General features: G+C 51.4%; 1 protein-coding gene across 24 annotated transcripts in view; it reads right to left on the bottom strand.

The window, feature by feature from the left end:
* Window positions 1–26,525, bottom strand: part of MYT1L (myelin transcription factor 1 like) — a 411,946-nt gene that overhangs the window by 72,767 nt on the left and 312,654 nt on the right. For 14 of the 24 annotated variants that reach the window (XM_067703799.1, XM_067703798.1, XM_067703801.1 and 11 more), the window contains 9 exons: window positions 22,891–23,025; window positions 18,652–18,742; window positions 16,899–17,006; window positions 13,207–13,418; window positions 5,914–6,161; window positions 3,369–3,605; window positions 1,481–1,602; window positions 1,060–1,122; window positions 540–608 (listed from right to left, as the gene is read on the bottom strand). In XM_067703799.1, coding sequence (XP_067559900.1) covers window positions 540–608; window positions 1,060–1,122; window positions 1,481–1,602; window positions 3,369–3,605; window positions 5,914–6,161; window positions 13,207–13,418; window positions 16,899–17,006; window positions 18,652–18,742; window positions 22,891–23,025 — 1,285 coding nt within the window. The remainder of the gene's footprint in view (window positions 1–539; window positions 609–1,059; window positions 1,123–1,480; window positions 1,603–3,368; window positions 3,606–5,913; window positions 6,162–13,206; window positions 13,419–16,898; window positions 17,007–18,651; window positions 18,743–22,890; window positions 23,026–26,525) is intronic. The other 10 variants (XM_067703806.1, XM_067703811.1, XM_067703807.1 and 7 more) reach the window with 2 other exon arrangements.

Raw genomic sequence — 26,525 nt, 5'->3', positions numbered from 1 at the left:
GCCGTGCTGTCTGTGCACGGGTAAAAGCCTTAGTTAACTGAGTTATCACTGCCCTAAGGAGTCTCGATAGCTACAACCACAGTGTACTCTGAAGGAATTAGCTACGGTCATGGTGGGCTTTTGTCATTCGTGCTATTTAAATATCCATTTTTAAAGTGATCGTATTAACTACTGACTTTTAAGAAATCAATTTTTGACTTTCTACATTACAATCAATCACTCCCTAAAAGTTTGAGTAACTGTAAAACTTCCCTTCCACGTGCATGCACATCTGGAGAGAAAATATCTATACTTTAGAAAATTCAAGATAGAAGAAGGATACGATATGGAAAAGCTGGAGGTAAATGAGAGGGAAAAGGCAGATGGATTGTCCAGAGAAGTGACTGACATCCTGAAGCCCAGTCATGTGTGCTGAACTGAGGCGCTGACGCACACAGGTGGCTTTTTAAAGACATTTGTTTCTTTTCAAACGACACGTCCTTTTTGTTACCACCAAGTGAATAGATTTTAGAAAGAGAAGGATTTTCGTTAAATCTTACTTGAGTTCTTGTGAGCTGGTGGCCAGCATACTTCGAATGCTTTTGTCAGCCAGCGGGCAGCCCGACAGACTGTAAGACAGGGCGGAAGAGTCAGGTGAGTAGCCCCGAGGCCCAGCTTACGTTCCCGAACAAACACAACATAAAACTGAAATTAAAAAGTTGGATGCAGAAAAGCGATGGGGCAAGTGCTGTATATTGAATTTTGTTGGTATAATTAACTAATTCATGTTTACATAGAAATTGAAGGAAACACGTCTTTCCAGAAACTTGAAAAAATAAGACTCAAATATTTGTGCCCTTTGGTCTCAATGTTTGTAAGTCATTTTCCAAATTTAGGTAGTTTGTTTCAAAATAAAAGACATTATACAACACGTCAATTAGCATGCTTTTGAGGGTCAACATATAGCACTTAAAGGGGTGACACAGAATTCAACGTTTGTACTTGGACAGCATTGTTGAGGTAAGCTGAAAACAATAAATTGAAAAGACAGAATCCACCATGAGAAAAATGAAGGCACACCTTCTATGTGAGGCGTAATTACCAGTCACATGACCACTCCCATCACACCTTGGTGTTGGACATCTGCCACCAAACAAAAACAAAACAGCCAAAATAGTGAGTATGTTTGAAAAAAAAGCTTGGAAAAGTTTCATTGTTTCCAGTTTAGCTGCAATGTCTGCACAGGGATTTAAGCGCCCTGAAGAAAAGCTGCAAAACGCACAGGATTACATGGAAATGGTGTCTCCAGAGCACAGAGCATCGCTCAGAACAAGCGCGTCCACGGCTGGCCTCTCGCTCCACCCGACTGGCAGTTGGGGACATTTGTACGCTGCGCATGTCGCATGCTCAAACGGCAAGGCATACACAGACCCGGTTTAGAGATAAGCCAAAGAAAGGGAAGGTTCGGAAGAGTGATAATTTCACCTCCCGTCATGCTTACGTTATCAAGTCCTTCTTGCTCTCCTTGCACTGGGGGTACTTGGGCTTGGGGCTCGGGATGGTCACCTCCCCCGGGTACCTTCTTTCTTCTAGAGCCTCCTGGAAGGGATCCAAGTCTTCCGGCTGCGGGCAGAACACAGCTTCAGGGCCACACCCATGACGCTGGACACACAGACAAGAGGCTGCGTCCCCCCAGGGGATGGCTGCCCCGCATTGCCCACCTGTCCCCACCCTACCCTCAAAGTCACGATGCACCCTCAGCCTGAGCATGCAAACCCAACTTCGCTGAAAGAGTATCTCTCTCTTTGGGCGACTTTAATTTCTCATCACTTGCTCTAAATTCCTAAACTTAGGGTAACCTGTCAGTGGGCAAATTCAGATTCCTTATTCAAATTCCTGAAGCTGTACCGACAGGAGGGACAGATGAGCGGCCTGGCAGGCAGAGGGGCTGCTCGGTGGACCTTGCCCACCCGGGTTTAAGACCTATGGCACTTTATCCAACATCACGGGGCGGAGCTTAAGCATTTTTACCCAAAGATATTTTAGACTCTGGGGCTTCTAACAACCTCTGGTGAGTATCCTACACTACAGAAGTATTGTATGTGCTTTGAGTCCCAAGGCAAGGGAAGCCCAGCTTAGACTGACGCTGTGATTTCATAATACTCTTAGGCAACATTGTTTTTCTTTTTCTTTTTTTTTTTTTTTAATAGAATGTACCTACTTTGGCTAACTGGGGCCTTTGCAGTAACCTCGAAGTTCCTACAGGTGGCGATGTTCAGCAAACGTGTTTCTAGAGTGCAAGGGTTTTCACTTGTGTGACACTTATGATGGAAATACTGCTGTCCTTTTATGGGGGCTTAATTTTAATTAAAATAAATTCGAAGATTCAACTACCATGCCTTATTTGGTAGTAACGATTTAACACTGTAGGAGAAAAAAATACTTTGGAATTTAGCTTGCCACTCAGATTCTATTCTCCTTTAAGATGCCTGGATACTTAAATCAGTTTGAAATAAGCGTAATAAGCTTTTGATGTAATGCCTTATAAACAGGTGCCTTCCCTGCCAATTCCTACAAACAGCTAATGTTTCCCTTTTCTCCACCTCCCTCCTGCTTCGGTAAAGATGCTACTGCTTGGATGGCGGTCTCCCTATTGTGTTCAAAAAGAATTTTCATTTTTCAGAGAATAAAGATGTCATAATTTTCAGAGTTGAACACTGGAGGAAAAGTCAGTCTAATAAAGAACATTTATTTTCATTTATTTTCTCAGCCTAAAGGATAGCTACTTTAATGATCTGGATTTGAAAATTGTAACTACCTCAAAAATATGTTCTTGACATAGGTGTTTTGGTAATATCATAGTCAACAAAGATTTAGGTGACGGTACTAAAATGGTTTGTTCTAGGCTGGGGTAGGTAGGCTCTTCTGCGTATTCTAGGTTTCTTAGAGAACAGACCCTGTCCTGTGCTTCGACGAGGCAGCTAATTAACCGCACAGAACTCATCATTTTAAGTATTTAAGAGTCTCATTATAATTCCCTCCCTGCAAGGACAACCCTGCATTCTATCAATTTATCACCCAGAAAAAATAAACTAGTAAGCTGTTTACACATTTTCCTACAGAAATCGTCTGCAACAAAACACACTTGTTAGAAAATAAAATTCATCATTTAAAGGAGGCAATGGTTTGTTGCACTCTGATCAGCGTTAGTGCCCAGTCTCTGCTGGGCCAACCGAAAGTGCCTCCTAAGCCCTAGTCAGCTACAGGCCATTTTTCAAGAGGAAAGACATTTTCTGTTAAGGCGTGTGCCGAGGGCATTTCCCCTCAGTCGCGCCAACTTTACATGCTGAGCGGACGGGGTAGGGGGACAGTCGGTGAAAAGGACATACAGTAATCTCTTTGGGCTCGTCCTCGTCTATCCTCCGGGGCTTCATTTTGGTGTAGTCCACGGGCAAGTCCCAGCAGTCTCCCTCGCTCAGCTGGAAACACCGGCTGTTCATCACCGCCTGCTGCTGGGGGGACATGGGCTCCAGGGGTGTCAGGATGGGGCAGCAGCCCTCTCGCGGCCGCTGCTTGTTCATGCTCAGGTCCAGGGTCCCGTTCTCATCCACCTCCATGTCAGGGTTCTGCGGGACAGGAGGACACAGGGACCATGAGAATCCATCTCCGAGACCACAGCCCTGCCTTCCGCCAGGACGCAGTTCAAACTGGAAACTGCTCACTGCAGTCTCACGTGTATAAGAGCCCAAGGCGAGAGCACGTGGCCCCCCATATGCCTTGCTCCGCACGCGCGGCTGGGAAATTGGCTGCCAGAGGCACGCACGCATCCGCCTCTCTCTTATCTACTAATCACCCATCAGTCTCTGCTCTCTTGTCTCTTATCGACTATCTATCATCTCTCTATCACTTACCTATCAGAGATCTATATGTTTTCTTCCTAATACATTTTTGCCTTTAGCAATAAGCCGGGCCAGAAGAAAAACAAGCGCCTAATTTCAATTCTATTCCAGTTCAAAGACCTCTTAAGAGCTCAGAAATGTATGTGTGTGTACAGATCATACATAAATACCTAAAAATGTATATATACTTAAAATTCTCCTTTAGTTTCACTGAGGCTAATACTCCAAGACTTGGAGTGGAGGAAAACACAAGGATTTAGAAGAATGGAGGAGAGGAACTAGAATTTACTTTTTTTTTTCTTCCATTTTTTGGACAAATATTTATTGAGTCCTATCAGGCACAGGCTCTGGGTATATGGTAGGAAACCAAAGAAACAAAACAAAACTCCCCACGTACAATGTACTTTCTAATACAAAACCTGTGGTGGAGAGAGACTTTTGCATTTTGAGCAGGAAGATGTGCAATCTTGGTTCAACACGGCGCCGCTGCAGCGATCACGGGCTGACCTGCTCTGCGGCTCAGCAAACCTGCAGCTTAGTCAACCAGCTTAGAAAAAACGAAGAGGTACAGGGTGTTTTTTTTTTTTTAATTTTTTAATTTTATGATGCTTTACACAGATCAAGAATTCCTCAGAGCCTGCCTCTCAGGAGGAGGGAGAGAAGGAAGGGCAGATGGAGGACAGAGAAGAAAAATCAAGATACCCCTGACGATCCTCCGTTTTGGTTTTTTTTTCCCCCAGAGAGTTACACTCCCTTGAGCAATCTGATTTCAGAGCTGGCGTGAAACGTGCTGCCTACTCAGATGTCTAGCAGCTCCTTCCCCTGAATGTAATAGCTGAGGGGAGATGCTTGGAATGAAAACCCCATCCTTTGGGCTGTTACCTTGATAGATTATAGCATATTATTCTGCCTGAACTCTTCTTGTCAAAGTGCACTCCTGGTTTCCAGCTCTCATACTAACTTAGCCTTCATCGTGTTGGATTATAATTCTGTCTGTCTTAGTTTAAATTTAACAAAGAGAAAAGAACTGGAAGGGGTTACTGCCTTTTTTCCCCCTTAAACAGAATCTCCTCCATGCCAGCCTCGCATTTTAGCAGCCCTGATCTCCACGGAAACTGCATGCCCCGACACTCCTCCAAAATCTAGGAATAAAAATACTAATAGAGAAGAAAGCATTTGCAAAACATAAAATTACTGACCTCTCTCCATTCATACAAATTACACTTATTTCTAACAACTACGGTCAGCGTTGTGCGCTCAGGCGCACGCCCAGCGCACTTGGCGATGGAGGGACCCCTTTGTTCTGGAGAGGAGGTGCGGGCCGGCGTGCCGGCTCACCGGCCGGGAGCACGAGGCGCCCGCGCCGCCTGCGTCCCCGGCCCCCTAGTGGTCTCGCCAGACAGCCCTGCGCGCTGCGGCGGCCGCACGGCTTCCTCCCAATGCCGGGAGCCCGTCGACGAGGAGCCGCCCTAAGTATCGCTCACCGATTTGGCATCTATGCTGTTTTGAACTAATGGAAGCCGGCTGTAATTGCCTGGCTGGGAACCCGTGGGGAAACGGGATTTCTGCACTGTCTTTGTTCCCCAGGGCTGGGCGGGAGGGAGCAGTCCTGCGTTTCTCCTGACCGCGGCGCTGCCCACCCTCCTCTGCTTAAGGTCCAGGGCGCACGTCTCCTGGAGCTTCCTATTCTCTGTGCAGCTCTCGGAACCGTCAGGAGTGCGCGTGGTGTCCTTCTGTTTCCAGAAGTGACTCTGGGTCCTAAAGAGGAGGGTCCCAAATGGACACGTTCATCTAAAAGACCTGACGATTTCTCCTGGTCTGGAAAGTGCGTCCCCAGGACCCCGCGCTGTCAGGCCTCCTCCGAGCAGAGCCCGGCGGGCGCACGGTCTGCGCCGGCCTCTGGGAGGGAGGCGCCTGCGGGACCGCTGGGCCGAGACCGCCGTGGGGGGGAGGTGGAGGTGGGGATGCGCCGCGGCCCCGCTCCCGCCCGCGGCCCCGTCTCCGGCCCCCGCCAGGTGCGCCGCCGGGCCCGTACCCGCGCGGCGCACAGGTCCTGCGGCTTGGTGGACAGGTTCTGCGGCATCTCGCGGCAGCGCGTGGACAGGTTGAGGATGGCCGTGGCCGCCATGTGCGCCGCCTCCATGTCGTGCGTGTAGTCGAAGCTGCTCTTGCTGCACGTGCTGCTGGCGCTGCTGCCGCCGCCGCAGCTCAGGTTGCTGCTGCTGGGCGCGTAGGTGCTGGCGGCACTGCTGCTGGGGCTGGCGTCCTTGCAGTACCGCTTCGCTGGGGAGACAGGGGACAGGGATGACTCGGGGCCCCCGCCTGGGGCCACGGCAACAGAAGAGCCGCCCGCGCCGCCCGCCCGCCCTGGGCGCCCACGCCAGAGCGCAGGTACCCAGGGGGACGCGGCACCCGCCGACCCGCTGATTCCCGAACGAAAAAGTCTGGCTTTTCCCCCTTTTTTCCTTTTTTCACATGGTGTATATTTGGACGGGCAGAGCTGGGGACCAGCGGGAAGAGCGCGTATGGCTCTCAAGCGGGAGGCAGGGGGCCCACTGAGTAACCATTAAGGGCGCGCTCCCCCCGGTCAGGGAGCGGCCACCAAGATGCGGGGAGTGACTGGCCGCAGCAGCCTGATCACCGCCGGAGGGAGGTTCCCCTTATGACCGCTCATCTGCTCGCCGGGGTGACGGGGACCCTGTAGACCCCTCATCCCGCTAGAGACCGGATGAGCCGTCTGGCCGCGAGGGGCCACAGTGGCCATTTGGGGCTCACTGTCCTGTGCAGGTGACCCAGCTGAACAGGTAGGGCCTCTGCGGGCCTGCGGGCACCTGCGCTTTGGGGAGTGGCATTCCAGTCAGGGTGCAGGCGAGACCCCGACAGAAACCCCTTCCCTCTGTGATTCTAAAAAGAGCCACCGGGGGGGACGGCCAGTGACGGGGAGAGAACCGCACACACGTGCGGACTCACATAAGCAAGGCAAGTGCTCAGGCGTTCGGGGCTTCGGGGACGGGCAGACGCCCGTGTGTGCCCGCAGCCCCGCCCTTCGTGCGGGAACGACCGTCCTCCACACGCCCCAGCTTCGCTTCCCGGGTCCTTCTGAACAGCCAGCCTCCCCAGCAGTCCAACAGGTCCTCAAGAGCAAGTGTGGTTGCTAGAGCTGTTCACAACCTCCTTTGATGCAAGGACGGGAAGATGATTGCTGGATGATAGATTAGGATGGGCCCTGGTCGTTAAAGGCACAGGATGCCCTTTGCTTAGGGGTCAGCAGCTCACCTGACCCTGCAGAGGGAGGAATTGCTCTGAGGGGAGAGCCTGCAGGGAGCCAGGAGACCCTTCTGCAGCACCGGGACCCCTCCGGCAAGCCACCCTTTCGTGCGGCACAGGCGTCTCAGCACCTCCTTCCTGCCCACTCAGGTATGGTCTGGAAGTGACCACAACCTCACAGACATCACGGGTGGTCATCACAGCACCACCAAGAACTGCCCCAAAGCACCCTATTCCTATACAAGTGAGAGAAGAGCTAAGCTTTCACTATTGGTACCTTTTGACCTTGGATGGAAGACTGAGCTTTCCTGACATCAAGGACGTGGCTTGGCAATGTCTGGGCGCATGGCAGCCTCAGGGAAGCTGTCGCCTTGTTGCTGCCACTCGCGCGGACCCGGAGGTCACTTCCCCACCGTCAAACCCGCCCAACGCGGAGATTAACTCGTCAGGGAGTTACTTCTGTTCTGCTAATCAGAGTCAGCTGAGCCCTGAGGGCCAGTCCTCACACTGTCCGTGTGTCTGTCCTTCCCTCCTCTCTCCTCCGTGAAAGCATCACGTCGAAGCAGCAGCCAGGGCAGTGGGGGGACGGGGGTCTCACGTCTGAGCAGAGACCGGGGGGCCGGGGGCGGCGTGCAGGGGGACCTGCCCACTGGGTTCTGTAAACCGACCGGGGCAGCGAGGCCGCTCCACAGCTCACAAGACTCCAAACTGACTGAAGTCTGTGGCCTTACAGCGTTTACGATTCTGTTATAAAAATAGGAAAATAAAAACCGGGAGAAATGATCTAACACTTATGAGGGATTTTGTCCCCTAGTGAGGGCTAGACACTGGGTCGGTAAAAGAAATGTGGTCCACGTAAATAAGGAAAAAGTTTTGTTCTGAAATGAAGGAATTTCAGTTCCTAAAGCAAAGTAAACAGGACACGTGTGTCTACGCAGCAAATTGCAGCAAAGTTCTGGAAAGTGCCTCTACTTCACCAGACGTTTAAATCAAAAGATTCTACTTCTCCTGGATTACGCTGAGTTGATGGGACTCGTCCAGAATTTTAGCAGGTGACGGAACCGTGGACAATTTATTGATGGGCCTGTCAGCTCACGCGACCCAGGAGGAAAGTGAGGACAGCATTCATTTCACAAGCATCCGTTCACTAAGGGCCATCAATCATGTACTACTTTGTTCCAAAAGAAAATGAGTCTCTATACTTCAACTCTCTCGGGTAATGAAGGTCTTTGGTTTTAATAATTATCGCCTGTTGGTAAGATATTTACGAAACCGTTAGTGTCAGTAATTTTTACGACCAGTCACAGTTTCTGGGGCTCGTTGCATGGACACCATGGGGCGCCGCAGAGCAGGGGGGCACTGGAAGGCCGTCACGGCTCTTGCCGTCTCCTGCCCAGAACTGAGGAAGCCCCCCACCCTTTAACAAAGTCAAAACGCACATTCTTTTTCTTTCCACACACAGAGCTATTTTCAATCAAAACTTTTCCCAATCAATCCGCAGACAAAATGTGTTACTGTCCCTCTAGGCACCAGCACATCACTGAACTCATGCGATGGAATTGCCTTCCTTTAGAATGACATCCTTGCATTTACAGCATCAGAGGTCCTCCCGACCTTACACCGTACTGAGAGATACCTCTTCAGGTACCCTGCCCTCTCATGCAGGAAAACGAAAAACGACATGGGATTCATAGTGATGAAATATGACAAATGAGAAAAACAGAACGACCACCTTCCACCTTATTAATCTACTCTGCCTGTAAGAGTCTTACTAAGTGGGGGCGTCTCACTTTCTTCTGAAATAACATTTCCTGTAGGGAACAGATAACTGTGTCCTTCCAATCTGAATTTCCACGAAAAGCAGACAAAACCGAATACGGCCCAGAGGCGCGCCTCCTGAGTATCTGCGCTGCCGGATGGGGCCTGGCCCCGTCAGGTCTGGCTGGACTCAGGGGTCCACGCCGCGTAACTTGTAGCAGCGACTCCTAGTCTTTACATGGGTCCATGGCTGTGCTTTCCCGTAAGTAAACTGAGATACAGATGCAGAGTCCTAAGGGGCATAAAAGCCGCTTCTTCGCGAGAACGTCCTGTTCGGTGGCCTCTGAAGGCAGTTTGCGCACGCGGTTTATCGCGTCTAATCAGAGTCGGATCCTTGGCTGGGCTCGCGCACGCTCGCTGGCCGAGTGTTCTCTGCGCTCGCCTGTCTGCCCTGCTGGCGCCGGCCGGTGGGGTTCGGCGCTGAGCCTCAGAAGCGTGCGCATGCGCCCCTCATTCTGCACAAGCAGCTCTAAGGAGGTTGGGAGGAGGCCGCTGAGTGCAGGTGGGCGTCTGTCCGAGAGATCTGGCTGCGGGAGAAGCTTCTGGAAGCAGAGGTGAATGTGGGAGAGCATGGGGGCAGGAGAACGGGGTGGGAGGGCAGGTATTCCCAGGAGAAGCTGGCCTGGTGGCAGGAGGTGGGGAGGGCAGGAGGCCCAGCCCAGAGGGTGGGTCCTGGGGCCCCGGAGGGCCAGCCCGGGCCACCTGGTGTTGAGGCCTGGACCGGGGGAGGGCCGACAACGGTGGGCACGGTGGGCATATCAGAGACAAGGTTTGGAGGAGCAGAGGGGGCTTCAAAGATGATCAAGGAGTGTTGAGCTCAGGAGAAGTTAGAAGCTGGGAATAACCAAGAGGGGGCTCGTGAGAGGGGCCCATTCAGGGCTTGGAAACAAAGCCTGAGGGTGGTGATAAATTGCCCAGAGACACAGCGGAGATGGCTTAGACCCGCTCGGAAAATTCTTCTGTGAAGGGCCTGGCAGTGGTCGAGCCTTGGCGGCCACGGGGTCTCTGCTGGGACCGCACACCCGGCTGTTGTCCTGGGAAACAGCCACCGGCCTTACGGGTGATGTGGCCTTCAGCCAGTAAAACTGCTCTGAACGCTGAGATTCTAATTCTCCTTCTTTTGTTGTTTTCCATCTGTTTTAAAATGGAACAGCCATTCTTAGCTCACCATGAAACACAGGCATGGGGGGAGAGGCGGGGGAGATGCCGGCTTGGGGCTCCCGGGGGCAGGGTCTCCCGGCTTCCCTTGGACGTCACCTCCTGCACACGGTGTCTGTGTCCTCCTCCCCGAGGCAGGCGACCCAAAGCTGTCTCCACAGCGCCTCAGGGTCAACCTGTCCCTCCTCTCATGCATCTGAAGTTCAGCCTCACCAGCCTGCTGGCAGCTCCCACTCACCTGTGGGTTTCCTGCCCTCTAGTAATTTCCACTCAAGCTTCATGACCAAGTTTAAAATGTGCCACTTTGGTAAAGCTCATGCTAATTCCTCCAGGCAGAATGGACGCCTTGCTTCACTGTGCCTGAGTACGTGTTTCACTGTCTTCTCTTTATCCACAATCTCTTCCTTGAAACTTGTTATAGAGAAAGAAAGAATAGAGAGAGATGATGGATAGATGGATGATGGATAGATAGGTGGGCCCATGGATGGATGGATGGAGGGAGGGAGGGATGGAGGGATGGGTAGTGGATGGATGGAGAGAGGGATGGTGGATGGAGGGATGGAGGGATGGAGGGATGGAGGGATGGATGGTGGATGGAGGGATGGAGGGATAGATAGGTGGGCGGGTGGAAGGATGAAGGGATAGATCTATAGACAGGTGGATAGACAGGTAGATGAGCCAGACAGATAGCAACTATTGAGTGTCTGGAAGAATGCAGGTGGATAAATCAATGTTTGCTGAGTGTTTCTGATCACAGTTGGTGGAAGCCGAGGGATGACGTGCAGAGCCTGAGGCAAGGGTCCTGTTTCTCTATCCCACTGTGCACGACCAGGCCCTGCTCCTTGCTCCCAGGCATTATGCTCCCCTGCCCCACAGGAGGCTCACTTCACTGTTTTTCTTTGGGAGCAATGGCCCAGTTCACTGTGTACCTGAGGCAAACCTTGGGGACAGCCCTCTGGGGGGCGACTGCAGACGCTGGTCACTCTGCGGTGTACACTGCCTGTCGCCCGGGCACAGGGATGGCCCTCCTCAGCTCACACCCCTCAAGAACCCTAAGCCTACCCATCTCATCCTCAGTGGGCACCTCCCTTGTTGTTTTGACTGTGGATCTTGTGGAAGAGGAATGGAGTTGTCTGTTTTCTTCTCAGTAGATTGTTGTAAAGGCCAACTTCCCCTTTTTCTTAGCTTCTCGAAGATCTAGCATTGAAGTTTCTGTTCTGTGTTCTTGTTTATCTGTGGGTCACCTGAAGAGCAGGGCTCTGCCCATTTCCAACAACAGGTGTTTTTTCCGGGGGTGAGAATAGATGCCAGTGACACTAACAGGCGTGAGTTCCCCTCTCTAGCCTCGTCTGCTGAACTTTGCTGCAGCCGCACGTGGCCAGCAGGCGGGGAGCGATCGCTGCCTCTGCTCTTGAGGAAACTGCCACACAGGAAGATTAATGTATCTAATACCACATGGCTCCTAAATGGAAGAGCTGAGGAAGCCGCTGTGACCAGACATGTGCCTCCTGGTCACGACTTCGCCCAGATCCAGCCACAACAATGGGGTGAAGGAAATCAGGTCTCACAGGACAACAGCAACAAGACGTATGTAGCAATGACCACCTGGCGCAAGTGCCCATCAGATCACTACAAAATGTCAGTGAACTGGGAATCCTACAAGCACAATCCTTAATTACGTGCATTCAAATTCTTTTGGTCCCTCATTTGCAATCAGATGAATGAAGTTGTAACAAAGCCTGAAACTGGCAAATCCTTATTACAAAAAACCCAGATTGTTTTCTGTTATACCCTAAGCCACTCCCTTTTCCCACTGCCATCTTTGTCCCTATATATTTAGAATTGATACATGCAAGGGTAATCAATCTGAGATACATCAAAGAAATATTACATTTCATTCACCATACAAATTAATTGTTATTAAGGCAAAGAATGACTAAAATAATGTAGAATTGTAAAAAGGTTTTGGAACTCCCCAAGCATTCAATTTAAATGTTTTTTTTTTTTGAGTGTTGTGATTTTCATTAAATATCTTTTTCAGAGAGCAGCTCCGAGATCTTTCAAACCCTCTCTCCTCACCTCTGCTGGTGAACACCAAGAGACTCCTGAATCACCCAGCTCATGCAACCCACATCCCCACTGGTAAACTCTGCCAACTAAGTCCATACATCCTGGAATTTGAAGTAGAAGCGAGGTTAGATAAGTAAAGTCACAGAAACGCAGTCTTCCCCTCTGTGCTTCAACTACTTACCAAGTTAGCTCTGTGATGAAACGAGAACTAGTCTGTTTAGAGTTTACACCCCAGTAGTGGGTTCACATATGCATGAGTTAAAATAAACGATCTTGTCCTGTGAAGCACGCAGTGTTTATCTGTTTCATGGGTTCTATTTTCGTAGTGGCAGCTACAAGTGAGGCCAGTGACAAAGTTACAAAGCCAGGACAGGGGGCTCCCCAGGGCCCACACCTGGGTCCGAGCCCGCTGGAAGGAGGCCGGTGGGACCCGCAGGAGTTGTGCGCCCCTGGCTGCGTGTTAGAATCACTGGCTGACTTTTTAAAAATGCTGCACACAGGGAATACCTCCAGGGAGTCTGATTTACTTGGTCTGGGGTGCAGCCCTGGGCATGAGAATTTAAAAAGTCTCCCCAGATGAATGCGGCGTGCATCCCAGCTTGAGAACAGGGAGGGAACACAGAGCTTCTCACGAGATCCAAGAGCTCTGGGCAGCTGTCCCCGGCTCTCCTGGTTTTGTCTGTTGGGGCATCTATTAAAGGAAGTCAGTAAAGATGAGGACACCGTCTCAGCAGCAGCATGAAGCAGACGAGCCCACGGCTGTCTGCCTCTACGTCCTGCCAGCAGCCGGTTGCTCTGCTCTGGGGATAACGGGGGAAGGGCATCGCCCTCCCTCCCCCGGGGCCTGCTCTCCCACACCTGGGGCTGAAGGAACCCGCCTAGGCTGCCCGCGTGCTTTCCTTGCTGCCCCTCGAGTGACCCCATGCTCCAGCAGTTTGTAGGAAATGGATATACACAATAACAACATTAGCAACGGCAAGCGTGACTCTCATGTATAAGAGGGTGCACCTCCTACCATCATATCCTTTGGGGGATATATCCCTGGTTTGCACCTTGGGAGCTATGGCCCGCTTGCCATAAGTATGGCTGTCGTAACTGTTGTATTCAAACGAGGTCTTGGAATATTTCTCCAGCTCTTTGGCCAAGTTGGAGCGAGGCGTGGTGGTGGGGACGCTGTTTCTGTAGCCGTAGTGAGGGATCTCGAGCTGCTTTACGAAGCACATGGGCCTGGAAGCAAAAAGAGACAGTGCACAGCTGGCTTTCTCATGGCTGCGCATGAGACGTGGCTGGTCTTAAAATTAGAGCACCTTTGCTTAGCTGTGCTAAGGAACCAGACCTCTCACTAAAGTCCCAATTCTATCTTCCTGAGCAGAAGCCCAGTGTGCTGTAATGAGATAACCTCAAATCAGCAATCTGCCTAGATGCCAACTTTGGAAATAAAAAGAACAGAAAATGAAATACTTAACCTTTTGCCCTTTTTTCTTTTTCTTTTCAGAGTCTGGGGAGGTACGATGAAGATATGAGATGTGAACGTGGGAAAGAATCTCACATCCGTGCGTTTTCTTTTGCAGGGTTTGCAGAGAGTAAGAGTTACACACGGTGAAGTGAGCTAATAAGAAACTCCCTTAACGAAATACGAGGAAATGAAAAAAATGCTCTTAAGGACGTGGAGATGAAGCTAGATAAAAACACATCCTGCTGGACGATAAAATGGAGCACGTAGTGATGTATTTTGACAAATATTAACATGCACTCTCAAGATTGCCTAGTAGTCATTCATTTTTCTATACTTTGGAATTAAATATTTAAATGAAAGAACTCTCAATTACATATGCATTAGTATCCTATCTTGTTTCTTCTGTGTGTCCATCTATCTATCCCATAGGCAGAATTTTTTAACTTTTTTTGAAATAATTTTAGATTTACAGAAAGTAGTGCAGAGATTCCTTTAGAGTTTTTACCTAAAACTTCCCCTTACGTTAACAACTTTATCAAGTTACCAACACATTTACTTTGATTTCATTAATTTAGCCTATTTACTTCTCAAATCAACCAAATGATGTAACGATCAGTTAAACGTCTATTACTTGAGGCATTTTGCCAGGCAATGGGCAGGGCGGTGGGGGGGGCTCATAAATGAATGAAGCTGTAGGCCTTGTCTTCAAAGGTCACCTGGAATGTGATCTTGTTTTAGGAGCCCGAGCTTCTGAGAATCCTGGCGAGTGGAGGACACTCCCGGCCGTGAGATTCCATTCAGTTTTAAGGGAGAAGGTGGCATTTGTCAAGGTTAAGATCCAGGGTGGTGTAGGAAACACGCCAGGAAAGTCAAACAATGGGGAACGTCTCTGGGGGAACAGCAGGGACGGGCTGGGTGGGACCAGATTGGGACTCTGTCCATTTGTCCAGCAGGCAAGGCCAAGGGACTTGGGCCGGGGAAGGCCCGACCCCTGAGCCTCCAGGAGGTCGGGACCGGCTCCAATGGAGGCTGCGCTGGAGCAGAGGCATCGGGAAGGGACACTTGATGACAAAACGGAGCAGGTGATGGAGGCCGGGAGCTGGGAGGCTGCAGAGCGGGTGCGGCCTTGGGCAGGCCCGTAGCCCTCACCTAAGTCTCAGCGTCCCGTTAGACAATCTGCCTAAAGACTCTTAAAATCTTAAGTAATTGAACTGTTGGTTGAAATTATTGTTTTCTTCCTTCCTTCCTGTCTTACCGCCTTGAATGAGCGTCCCCTGCGTGGAGACATCCCGGGGAATGTGAAGGTGACGGGGATGGACACCAGGTCCTCCAGACCTGGCTTACGGCCGGGACGTCAGTGCCTGAGCTGAGCCCTCGGAGGCTGCAGAGCCCAGCCCCACGCCTCCCCTGCGGTGGGAGGGGTCCTTCTCTCCCTCCGGGCCTGTCCCCATGCTGCTTCCCCACCACGCAGCCGGAGGCTCGGGAAGAAAACTGTTTGCAGCTGCGCAAATCCTGGCCCACGATCTTCTGTTCTGTTGTCACTTGGCAGAAGGTTTCCCACTGCGTGACACGAAGAAAGGGTTCCAGGCTGTGAAGCACAGGCTCGGGATCAGAGCGGAGGCTCCGTCTGAACAAGGTGATGTTTGCCACTTCAGATGTATCTTGTCCGTGTCAAGCGGCCAGCGGAGCTCCTCAGTGGAAAGTAAGCTTGACACTGATCCCAGGACAGGCGTTAGTCACTTCGCGGCCACCCGACATCAGAAGGATGTGGGCACGGGGAGCCTTCCAGCTCTCGGGGGTCTGGCCCCAGTGGGGGAGGGAAATTAACAGAAGTCCTCAACTCTCTCTCCCTTTGCTCAAACTTTCCTTTGGTTAATAACTGTTCCTTCTCACATGCACACAGCCCCGGGGGCCTGGCAGGGAGGTTGTCATGCTCCCAGTAGCCAAGAGTGGCCTGAGGGGCCCTCGGGAGAGCCTGTCAGGCGTTTGGTGTCAGCGCACCTGTAAGATGAGCGAGTTACAGGCACCCTGGGGGCAGGTGAGGTCGGCAACGCCCACGCATAAAAATAGCTAGAGGAGCGCACCCCCGGCTTTATCGGGGGTTTAGGCTCCTAGGGGGCTTTTATTTTTGTCTAGGGAAATATTTCTCATTTTCTATAAAGATTTGAACTTTTCTGTTGCGAGATAAAAAGGAGTTTAATGACAGTGGTGAATTCCTTTCAGAAAGATGGGAAATAATACAGGAAAAAACCAAAGAAGTGTTCGTATCGTTTGCCTAGTGGTTTTTTCCAAGTGATTTATGCCAAAGAAATAACAGGAGCAAAGTTGTGCATGCGCGTGTGCGTGTGCGTGTGAGTGTGAGTGTGTGTGTTTACTGCTCTCCTTTTAATAGTAAAGTTGGAATCACACTAAGTGCCTCAGGGCCAGAACCCAGTCCCAGCACAGGTGCTGCCTCCCCCAGTGGGTACCAGCAGCTATGAGGATGACAGGTACGATTCTTACACAGACGAGGAAGCGGCTGGTGTGACACTGACTAAACAGGCAGGATGCACAGAGGTCGTCACGGTTTGCATGTGGATGAGGGTTTGAAGGGGACACGCGACATGAGCGCTGAGGGAAGAGAGCTCCTCTCCCACCTGCGCTCCTGATGTAATCACCCTAACTGTCCAGGGGGCGAGCAGGCAGCGTCTGCGGCGTCCCCGGCTGCGCCACTGGGGACCGAGAGGTTTCCGGGAAGGCCTCTCACCCCTCTGCGCCCTGGTCTCCTCGCTCGTCAAGAGGGGGTAATGACACCATGCCGCCCGCCTGCCGGGAGCATCTGAGGACGAGATTTCTCTGCGCGCAGGGGAGGGGATGCTGTTACCCCGACGTCCTCGAGAACACGAAGCCCACCCCGCGCCTCCAAACTGAGGTGAAACTACTGGGGGCACCTCGTGAACTCTCTAAGCCTCCCTTTCAGCCAGCCTTTACAGAATCGTGAAGCGTCAGGGCCAGAAAGAAAGCCAGACACAGCTCTGTCTGCTTCTCTTGTGCGAACGGTCACACGGGGTCAGGGAGACCCGGGGGTGACGAGCCCTGCCCCCGCACAGCCCCCAGGATGGAGCCGCAGGGGAGGGTCGTGACCCCGGCGAGGTCTTCCAGCTGCACCAGCTCCCCTCCACTCCCACTGAGGACGGCCGCCCCTCATGAAGCAACCGGGTGCCTGGCCCGTGGGGACGGCCGTGGACGGACCCCGAACGTGTGTCTGGTACCTTAGCACTCGGTCCGAGGCCTGGTTGGACTTGGACACGTCACAGCTCTGGTGCTTTTCTTGGGCCTTTGCCAATTTCTCCGCTGCGGCAATAGGGCATCCGGAGAGGCTGCAATGACAGGAGGGATCTGAGTGTGTCCTCCGAGGCACTCCGACAGCAACCCCATCGCCGCCCCCCTCCTCTGCCTGGGGCGGCACCAGGCTCCCAAGCCTGTCAGGGGACATCACGGTGTTTGCCCCTGGCCTCCGGCAGACCATGCCGATGGCCGTGCCGTGTGTGCAGGACACGTGGTCCTTTCCAATGACAGCAACACAAAGGCTGTATCGTTAAAGGGAACATGAGATGTTAGACACCACTGCCGTTCTGGGACGCTTGCGGTTTCTGGAGCTGGGGAATTAGCCGCTTGGGTAGGATGGTTTCTAAAACGCCCGAGAACAGGGCTCTCTGGCGGCTGCTGACCACAGCACGTGGGATGCAGCGTGACCAGCCGGTCTACATCCTCCCCAGGAAGAGACACAGAAGGGAAGGAAAGCAGAGGAATCTCGAGGCTGCAGGAAAATGCTTTTCTGCCACTAAATATTTACGGGAAGAGACAACAGATGTGCTCCTTGGTGTTTAAGCTGACTCTTCATGAAACCCTGGTGTCTGCTCTTTGTATATCCGTGTGGGTGTCTGCTCTTTGTGTATCCGTGTGTGTCTCTGCACACAGTGCAGAGACTTAATCCGCATACACACAGCGTCTGGAAGCTGCGATTCTGCGGAGGTGTGATGGACGAGCTGACGCTGTGAACCCCCTGAACAGGGCTCAGGAGGCACCCCGCCAACCCATCCGTCATGCCCCCTTCTCCAGAGGACGCCCAGGAGCACCTCTGAAGGGCGCAGGTTGGCGACCTCATTCATTATAAACTTAACACAAGCAACCAAATTTACCGGAGAAGCAAAAATTATGGTGAAACTTAATAAGAGTTTCCTCCGTTTAGATATACTTTTATGCCACTTTGTGAAGCTGAAACTATAGGCAGTTAAAGAAAAATCTGACAGAATCACTTTCAGGCCACTGGAAAAAAAAGGAAACTGATAGGAACTGAGTATTAGAAGGAACTTAGCGAAACTCAGAATAAGATAGGAAAAGGGAACTGGAATTTGTCCAGAGCAAAAGTGTGACTGCAGCCGTAGCCCAGGAGGGACGGTTCTGCCTCCTTAGCCCCCTCTCCTGCGGTGTGCTCTCCCACCAGCACCTTTGCACCCCTGCCCGCACTTTGGTGATGCCCACGCTGATGACCAGTGTTTCAGCGGGGATCACGGGGGCGGCCGGCTGGGGTCACACACGGCCCAGCCTCATGGGCTCTAGTCGCCGACCTGTCTGAGGCAGACAGGAAGGGCCCCTCGATCCCTGGAAGGTAACGGAGCTCTTACTGCCTTCCTTGGAGTCGCTGCAGACGGTTATGGTTCCGCCTGGGATCTGACCTCAAGGAGGACACCTGCCGGGGGACTGTCACCCCATCACAGCAAGGTGGGGGGAGACAGCTGAGAAATTCCAGTCTGCAAACGAGGGATCTAAGCGTCGGGCTTCGCCGCGCGCCCCGGGCCGGCTCAGCTCGGCTCTCCCCGCCCCCTGGCTCCCTGAGAGAAGTGCCCAGGTCTCCTGTCCCCTGGGGCAGGTCGTGCAGGGGCCGCGCCCCTCCGGAGGGCGCGGGAACATGGCCGCCGGGGATCTGCCCCCTGCAGCCCAGGACGCAGGAGCTCTGCTTACCTTCGGTGCGAGTTCCTGTTGCTATTTACATGCCCTCGCCCTGTGCAGCCCGGAGTAGGACACTTGAGAACGTTTTCATGCATGGCAAGAACTTGACAAGGAGAGGCAGAGAGAACAGCCCAGCGTTAAAACACAGAAATGGTCCCAACACAAGAATATGCAATCATTTTAACAAAGGCTGGGTTAGTTCACAACAGACAGTCCTACACACGTCTGTGATGGGCATGGGCAGGGAAACACATGTAGGAAGAAAAAGAAGGTTGTCTCCACCTGACTCTGACTGGCATGCAAAGCGGGGTGTGCTGGGCGGGAGCTGTGGACCCGGGAAGCGGGAGCACGAACTGCTCCCAGTGGGCTAGGAAAGCAAGGGCCTCCCCGCGGAACTCCCAGCCGTGAGCGCGGAACAGTGATTAGCCATGTAACAGCACGTCGACCGGTGGTTTTAAAGACATGCCTCTGCTTTGGAAGCACGCGGTGTTAGGAAGGTGTGGTGGTCATGGGCAAACAGACAGCCCGAACCTGATTTTTAGATGAAGATAATTAGATGATGACTCTCCGTCTAGGAACTGGGTACCTTCTGATTTATTCTATGAGGGAGGGAGGGAGGAAGTGCTCTGCGGGCCCCCACGTAAGACCCGGTGGGAGACGGAAGGCGTGGTCCGTAGGGCAGGGAAGCTACTGCCCACTGCCCGGAGACCGCATTCAAATTTCCCCGCCATGGTCATGGGCCTGGACTGTTTCCTGTCTTTCCCTTTCTGGTCCTCAGCGACCACTCGCTGCTCTGGACTGTGGGGACAGCTGGGGGGTGAGCAGTGCTGCTGGGTCAGGAGAGCCGACCCCCAGCACGGGCCCCAGCCCAGCGGTCTCCGAGCTCCACAGCACAAGCTGTAGCGAGGCTGCTGGACCTTCCCTGCGGCGAGGGTCACCTGGCAGCAGGTGACCACGATCTGCCCGAGCTCATTATGTAATTGTTATTTCCTACAGTTTCTCTCATCTCCAGAACAACCTCCCTCTTTCCCCTGAAACCTCCCTCCTATTTCCTCCCCATGTGGCCCTTACACCTGCTCTCCTCAGCCCTGGCCAGGTTCATTTTGGTTTCATCTTTTCAGCGGTCACAGCTGCATCGTCCGTGCAGGTGGTCGATGCCCCATCTGTGGAGAGCTGATCCGGGGCTCGCTCTGTGCTGGGACCCGGCTGGAGTGGGCTTGGGGTCTCCTCTCCGGGGGACCCTCCCTCCCCTCCTCAGTCTGCGCTCTGACCTGCCCACCCTCTTCCTTCAGGGAATGACCCTTCCTTCCCCATCCTTTCCTGACACGCTATCATCTTCTTATCACACCACACAGGCCTCCCCTCAAATTAACATACATCGTTCCTTTCCTTTTATGCTAAACTCTTCAACTATTAAGACTCCCCCGGGGATGGCACGCGGCTTCCGTGCTCGCCTGCGGCGTGGACCGCCCTGTCCTGCCGACTCCCACTCGGTCCTCACCCTGGCCGGCCCTGGGACAGGATCTGTGCTGCTCTGTGCCTACACGCTTCCAGCTTCCTCTGCGGCTCACGCCTCTCTCTCAGGTGTCAGCTGTCAGCTTTTCCCAGCAAACCCGCCGCCCTCTGCACCTCCCCCAGTCTGGGCTGCTGCTCAGCCTCCGTCGAGGTCTCCCCTCCAGGCAGTTTCATCCCATTTCTACGAACGCTGCGGAGGACACACAGGGCCACCTGTATGCCTGGCCTCCTCCAGGTGTCCAGGCCGGCCCTCCAGCACCCTGCGGGAATCTCACACACAACTTCCAGCTTCAGTCGGAAAAATCCAAGCGTTCGTTCCCCTATTGGACGTGGCCCTGGCTTGATGCCCGGTTTATCGCCCTTGCCATGGACCAGGGAGACACCTAGACGTCTTCTCAATCTCCCTCCCTTTCTCCTTCTCATGGCCTGTCCTGCCAACCTGTCTCTGTCCCTCTGCCACTGCCTCCTTTCTGCCCTGGTCTCCCGCGTGGACCGTTACGACGGCTTTTAGAAAATGCCGTGGGTTTTCTCTCTCACGCAGGACCGGCACAAGCGTTGCCCCAGTGAAGTCTGCGGGAGGCCACGGTCCCTGATGCCCACAGCAGGGGCTGGAGCTCGGTTACGCTGTGGCCGTGCTGTCTCACGCCCCCTCCTCGGCTGGGTCGGGAGTTCCGGGGGGAGGCCAGAGCTGTGTCTCATCTGTGGTGTGTCCTCTGTGTATCTAACACAGTATGTTTCAAACTGGGTGCAGGCTACTTTGTGGAATTCAAGTGAACGGACATGTGAGTAGGGGACAGTAGCCCAGAAAAAGCTAAAAAATAAAAAGCAGAAAAAGAGAGACGTATCTTCTATGGAGTCCTTTAATTCTTTTACATGTTTATGGTCCTATAAAAAATTGCGTATGAGTAAATCTTTGGAAGCGATTTTCTGTGGGTGCTCTGGGAGGTGCCTGTAACTCTGGTGTCAGAGCTGAGTCCCCACGTCGCGTGAGCAAAGGTGAGGCGAGGTGTGGTCTGACCGGGTCTGCGTGAGCAGGTTCGGGTGCAGCTGGTCAGGACTCAGGCCTCGTCTGACTGCATTTAGACGCTTCTTGTGAAAATATGGAGTCAGGAGGATTGCTCAGATGAGAAGGCACTGATGTTCTACTTTGATGTCTCAAAGAAACAGTGCACAAAGAAGCCCTTTCTTCTTCAAACATTACTGCTTGGTCCTAATGCCCTCTTTGTAGATGAGGACAAGAAGTACAGAGCGTGTCACCCGCCCCGCGACACACAGCTTGTTAAGACTGAACTCGAAACGTCAAACCCAGGTCTCCGTGGAGACAGAGGAGCTCAGGGTTGGGACGGAGGTGGGTTTAGGTCTGAGCTCAGTTCTCTGCTCGGACCAGCTCAGAAAGCTCTGAGCATCTTCAGGGCGCTGGGTGCTGTGCTGCTTCCCGGGAGAGGCGGTGACCCTCTGGCCTTCATGTCCCTCATCTGACAACAGGGCCAATACCCCCTGCAGGGTTTATTGGGATTAGATGGGTGCCAGCCAGCGGGGTGCCCGGCCGCAGGGGGTGCTGGGGCAGAAGCTGCTGTGGGTGAAGCGAGCTACCCCTGCTCATGTAACACACGGGCGCGGCCCCTCTCCAATCCGCTGTGGCCGCAACACTGCGCCTTTGCCCACAAGGCGGTTCTGAGAAACATGGCTTTACTGTTGCCAGGGGCCACTTGCAAACCTGGAGCCACAGTAGCTTCTACAAATACGTCACCTGAAAGCACTCTGCTAAAGCTGTTTTCTAAGCTACGAGCTTTTCTCTGTACTTCCAAGGCTGACCGTTGTGATGGGGAAGCAACGTCACCACTCAGCTGGTCATTGTCACAAACAAGCCGAGCTATGACATATCCCCCCCATAGAAACCGTGTCTCACGGAATGAGGAAAATCCCTACCGCCTTAGACTTGAAGTCAGGATCCGACACAGAGCCATTTCTGAAAATGTGCCTTTCTTCTGAGCCATCCATCCTAACTCTACCTAAATAGTTGGCATACCTTATATGCCGAGAGAAAGATAAACAAGAAAAAGGGCTCATCATTTCAGTTCTGAAAGAAATTTAGTTGTCTCCATAGGTCAAGTGCATATTCTCAGAACTTAACTAATTAAAACGGGTGTGTAAGGTCCGAACCCACCCAAGTTAAACCCTCTTACTTAAGATCTTATTGTGTAGAAATGTCGGGACAACATGAAATAGATTTTACGAGTAAAATGCAGTAACACGTAAGTACTGGTCCGCGGAAGTGGAGAAATTCAGGTAACTGTGGGCAAGAGACGTCTCGAGGCCATTTGCCTCCGGGATTCAAAGCCGTGTAGTGCTGCATGGATGGCTCAGAGACTATCTAAATTCAGTTCTACAATTTGTGAGGAGAAAAGGAGAGAAGTGACTGGCTTGGGGGTCACAGAGCAAGTTAGAAATGAAGTAGGGACCAGAGCCCCGGCCGGCTGCTCGGGGCCCGAGCTGCAGAAAGCAACACTGGATGGTGAGCCTGGGTCCTGGGGCAGGTCTACGGGGACCACGCCGAGGAAATGCTGGAGGCTGCGGGGTGGGTAGAGCCCTGGTCCTGGCTGAGCTGCCCTCCCGGACAAGGAGGGGACACCTAAGTCAGGTTGCACTGACCAGAGATGGAAATGACAGAGGCGAGGATGCAGAAACGAGTCACAGGTGTGCGCGCTCCAGGGCGCTGGTGAAACACGGACTTACTTTCTGGAGGGACCCTATCTTTGTGCGGGCATCCGGACAGACTGCGGTGATGTGGATAAAGCCCGGTTACGTGGCCCGTTCCATCGCACCCGGGGGTGGGGCACTTGCTCTCTTTCTTTTCTGCTCTCGAGGGATCTAAAAGCGACAACAGGTGTCAATAGAATGAATTTTTTACCAGCTGAAGACAAATGTGAAAATTTAACAACCGAAGAGACCTTGATCAATAAAGAAACAAAGCAGGTGTCGGGGACAGACTGTGACATCCGTGGGTAGTTCTTTGGTTTGGGGTGAATTTTTAACCTTAAACGATGTAATCATGAATCATAACATATTTTACTTTCGACACTAAAGAGAAAAAGGCTCTCCCTACCTGAACTCTTGATTAATTGTTTCCCGTGTGTTACATGATAAGCCGTTGCTCAAAGAAATCAACATAAATAATGATGAGACAGTGACCTTCTCAGAGAACAAAATGTTTCCGTGATCCTTCAGCAACTGCTTCGTGACATCCAACCAGGAAACGTAATGCCATTTAAGCTCTTGAGCAGAGCTTCTTTCTTACTGAGCGCTCTGATTGCATGTGCTACTAGTTGCACAGTTTTACCTGTGCTGACACTTCTCCTGCAACACTGTCCTTAGCACGCCAATTCAGCGCTTTTCTCAAGACCAGCTGAACTCTCAGAAGGCACTGCAAGCAAATGACCGAAATGGTGGAAGTCCCACCTGACAGAGGTGATGGGCAATCAAAAATGTTTCAGAAGCTGCTGGAGCAATAATTTGTTTTGATCTCCTCGTCTGTACTTGAAACCAGAGGCAGGCTCTGACAGCTGTGCGTGCATGCACAAAACTAAGAGGTGATGCTTCTAGGCAGGCCGTGGGCTCTGCAGTGCCAGTCGGGGAGGAGCAGAGCAGACGTTTGGTCAAAACTCGAATGGCACATGCCAGAAATGCAATGGCCTTGCTAACAAAATTATTTCTACATCCAGAACTGACCACAGTTCATAAATGTGCAGAAAATAACTCCCAAAACCCAGACCAAATAGTCCCAGGAGTGTGTGCAACACTAGTTTTGAGCCCGTTTTCAAAACCAGGTGCACAGATGATCGATAGATGGCAGTTCCTAGGAGTTTGGCCCAGGGATGCTATGGTTAAAATTTCTTTAAGGCTTTAATATTTTTATAGTGATATCTCTTTAATCAGGCCAATCATGATCACTGGAAAATAGATGTTTTACTTTTGGCGAAGAATTCATTTTATATCAAGAAAAAAGATTGGTTTAAAAATTTTGGAACTTTTATGGGCTTTTTTCTCAAGTCATTCATGTGAACTTGAAACAGACAAAGGACTCACAGGCATATATAAAGACTTTTATGTTTATATAAAAACCCCTCCTTTTATTTTTAGCTAACATTCTATTCTCTGAAATGTGTCTTTAAGGTCCTGGAACCTCTTAAACCGGTGATGGCGTTGAGGGTAGTGTCCTAGATATAACAATGGGCTGCTTCCCACCATTATTTATAGATAATCATCTCTGAAGACAAATCTAAACCTATGCTGTGGTGACTTCATTTCTAAATATCTTATTGGAGCTTCTCTTACACGTGCAACCGAAAAGCTCAGCATCTTATTGCCTTTTGAGTAATTTCATAATAATAGCGGTACAACTGAATGAAGGCAAATGTAAAGTAGTAAGTGTGCAGTAACAGTTCCAAGGAAAATATTAGTTAAGGTCATAAACTAGAGATATAATTTAAAACCACAGACTAGATATAAAGGACTCTTAAAGGATAAACGTAAGCTCTACTAGTGACCATTAAGCGACTCTTTTTCACGAGTATGTTTACAGTTTCCTAACAAATTATATTATTTCACGATTTCGAAAGTGTTCTGAAGTTAAGCACAGATTTGTGCAAACGCCGTGTGGCTCCGTCTACTGCAGTTTTGGAAACACCAAGTGTGTACTCTCCTCTCGATGCCTGCGTCCTGGTGGAGGCGTGTCTCCTCTGCCTTCACCAACACCCCCAACCCCTTGCTTTCTCCCTTCTTGCAATCCCAGTTCATCTTGAAAGCAAATCTTGGAACAAACGTTAAACAACCAAGCAAGCAAACAGGCCAATGATTCAACCAAAAACCCTGCAACGATGTCTAGAGAAAACTGTGTGCTGTGTTTAGGCTGCGCCCTTCCTCCCTTTCCGTCAGCTGCTTGAGGAGAAGAAAGACAGAGGACGTTGTGTGATGAACTTGTTTTTTTAAATATCTTTGGGTCGCTCCACGCAGCATGTGGGATCTTTGTTCCCTGACCAGGGATTGAACCTGCACCCCCTGCACTGGAAGCTCAGATTCTTAACCACTGGACCGCCAGGGAAGTCCCTGTGATGAACTTCTTTTGTTTCAGCTCAAGCTTTTGGAAAGGTTACTCATTTATAATTTAAATCAGTTTGAGAAGATTGTGTATGAATGAGAATTGGTGTGAGTGTTCTCTCCACGTTTAATAAAATACCAGAGAAGCTGACAATAGATTGGTGATGTGCTATGTGCCTGTGTTGGTAAGAGAGCACACAGCTTTTTTTTTTTTTTTTTTTTTTTAATAAGGAGGGCATTCATCTCTTTGCCCCATTTTTGTGTCCTTGCTTGGCTTTATTTATTTGGTTTTGAATATAACTACAGACGTCTTCAAAAGAAATTTGGAAGTGATGTGGACCACACTGATAAGACATGGTGACTCACTTTGATCAGAGGAGGAAGATCTGGAAAAACTGGGGAGAGGCAGAAATCAGTGCTTTCCGACTCATCTGGAAAGTCCAAATCCCCAACCCTTCCCCCATTTCGGGGGAAAGAAGCACATCCTGGTTTGGGGCTTTTACTGTTTGTTGCCATGCTGTCCCCATTTATTCAGGGGAAGCAAGTGATTTGAATTCCACTTCTTGCCAAAAACAGAATAAAAGAAAATAACAAGAATAACAAAACAAAATGGGTCAAAATCTACAGCAAGCTGGTGGGTTGAAAGGAACCACAGAGACCAAAGAAGGCACGGCAGCATCGGGTCCACGTGAGCCCGCATGTTTCCTCAGTAAGTAAAGCGCTGCTTTCTCATGCCCAGACTCAGTCCTGAAATGCGTCCTGCAGGACCCCAGACAGAACGCTGCCACATTTGTCCACCTGAGCCAGCCCATGAGAAAGGACACTATTTCTTCCTAAAAGTGTCTAGTTCCTATGTGAGTCTCCAACATCCAGCTAAAGATTTCTAAGAGATTGCACTCTAGTTATAGACACACAAGCTGCGTCTCCTGGTCTCGGCAACACCCAAAGCAAGCTTGATGCCTCACTCCGTGGCCTTTAACACATGAGCCTTCCTCAGTCTGGCCTGCACCTGCTTTACTGAAACGATGGCCAGCACCCACGCACCGGCCACATCCAGAACCCTACAGGCCTCTGGCTAAGGTTCATCTCCACCTGGGGTTTGGTTAGAGCGAAGCCCAAGGTGCCCCTGGAGGCACGTGCACACATGGAGAGGAGAATACACACCTGTGTAACCGCAGAAGAAGGAGGTTCTGATCCTTTGAAGTTTCCGTAGCAACGGATTCTCAAACCAGATTCTTGAACCTCATTCTAAGGAAACTCAATATTAATCAGAA

The sequence above is a fragment of the Pseudorca crassidens genome, chromosome 14 (assembly GCF_039906515.1).
Source record: "Pseudorca crassidens isolate mPseCra1 chromosome 14, mPseCra1.hap1, whole genome shotgun sequence".
Taxonomy (NCBI): domain Eukaryota; kingdom Metazoa; phylum Chordata; class Mammalia; order Artiodactyla; family Delphinidae; genus Pseudorca; species Pseudorca crassidens.
This window is presented reverse-complemented; position numbering and strand designations above follow the sequence as displayed.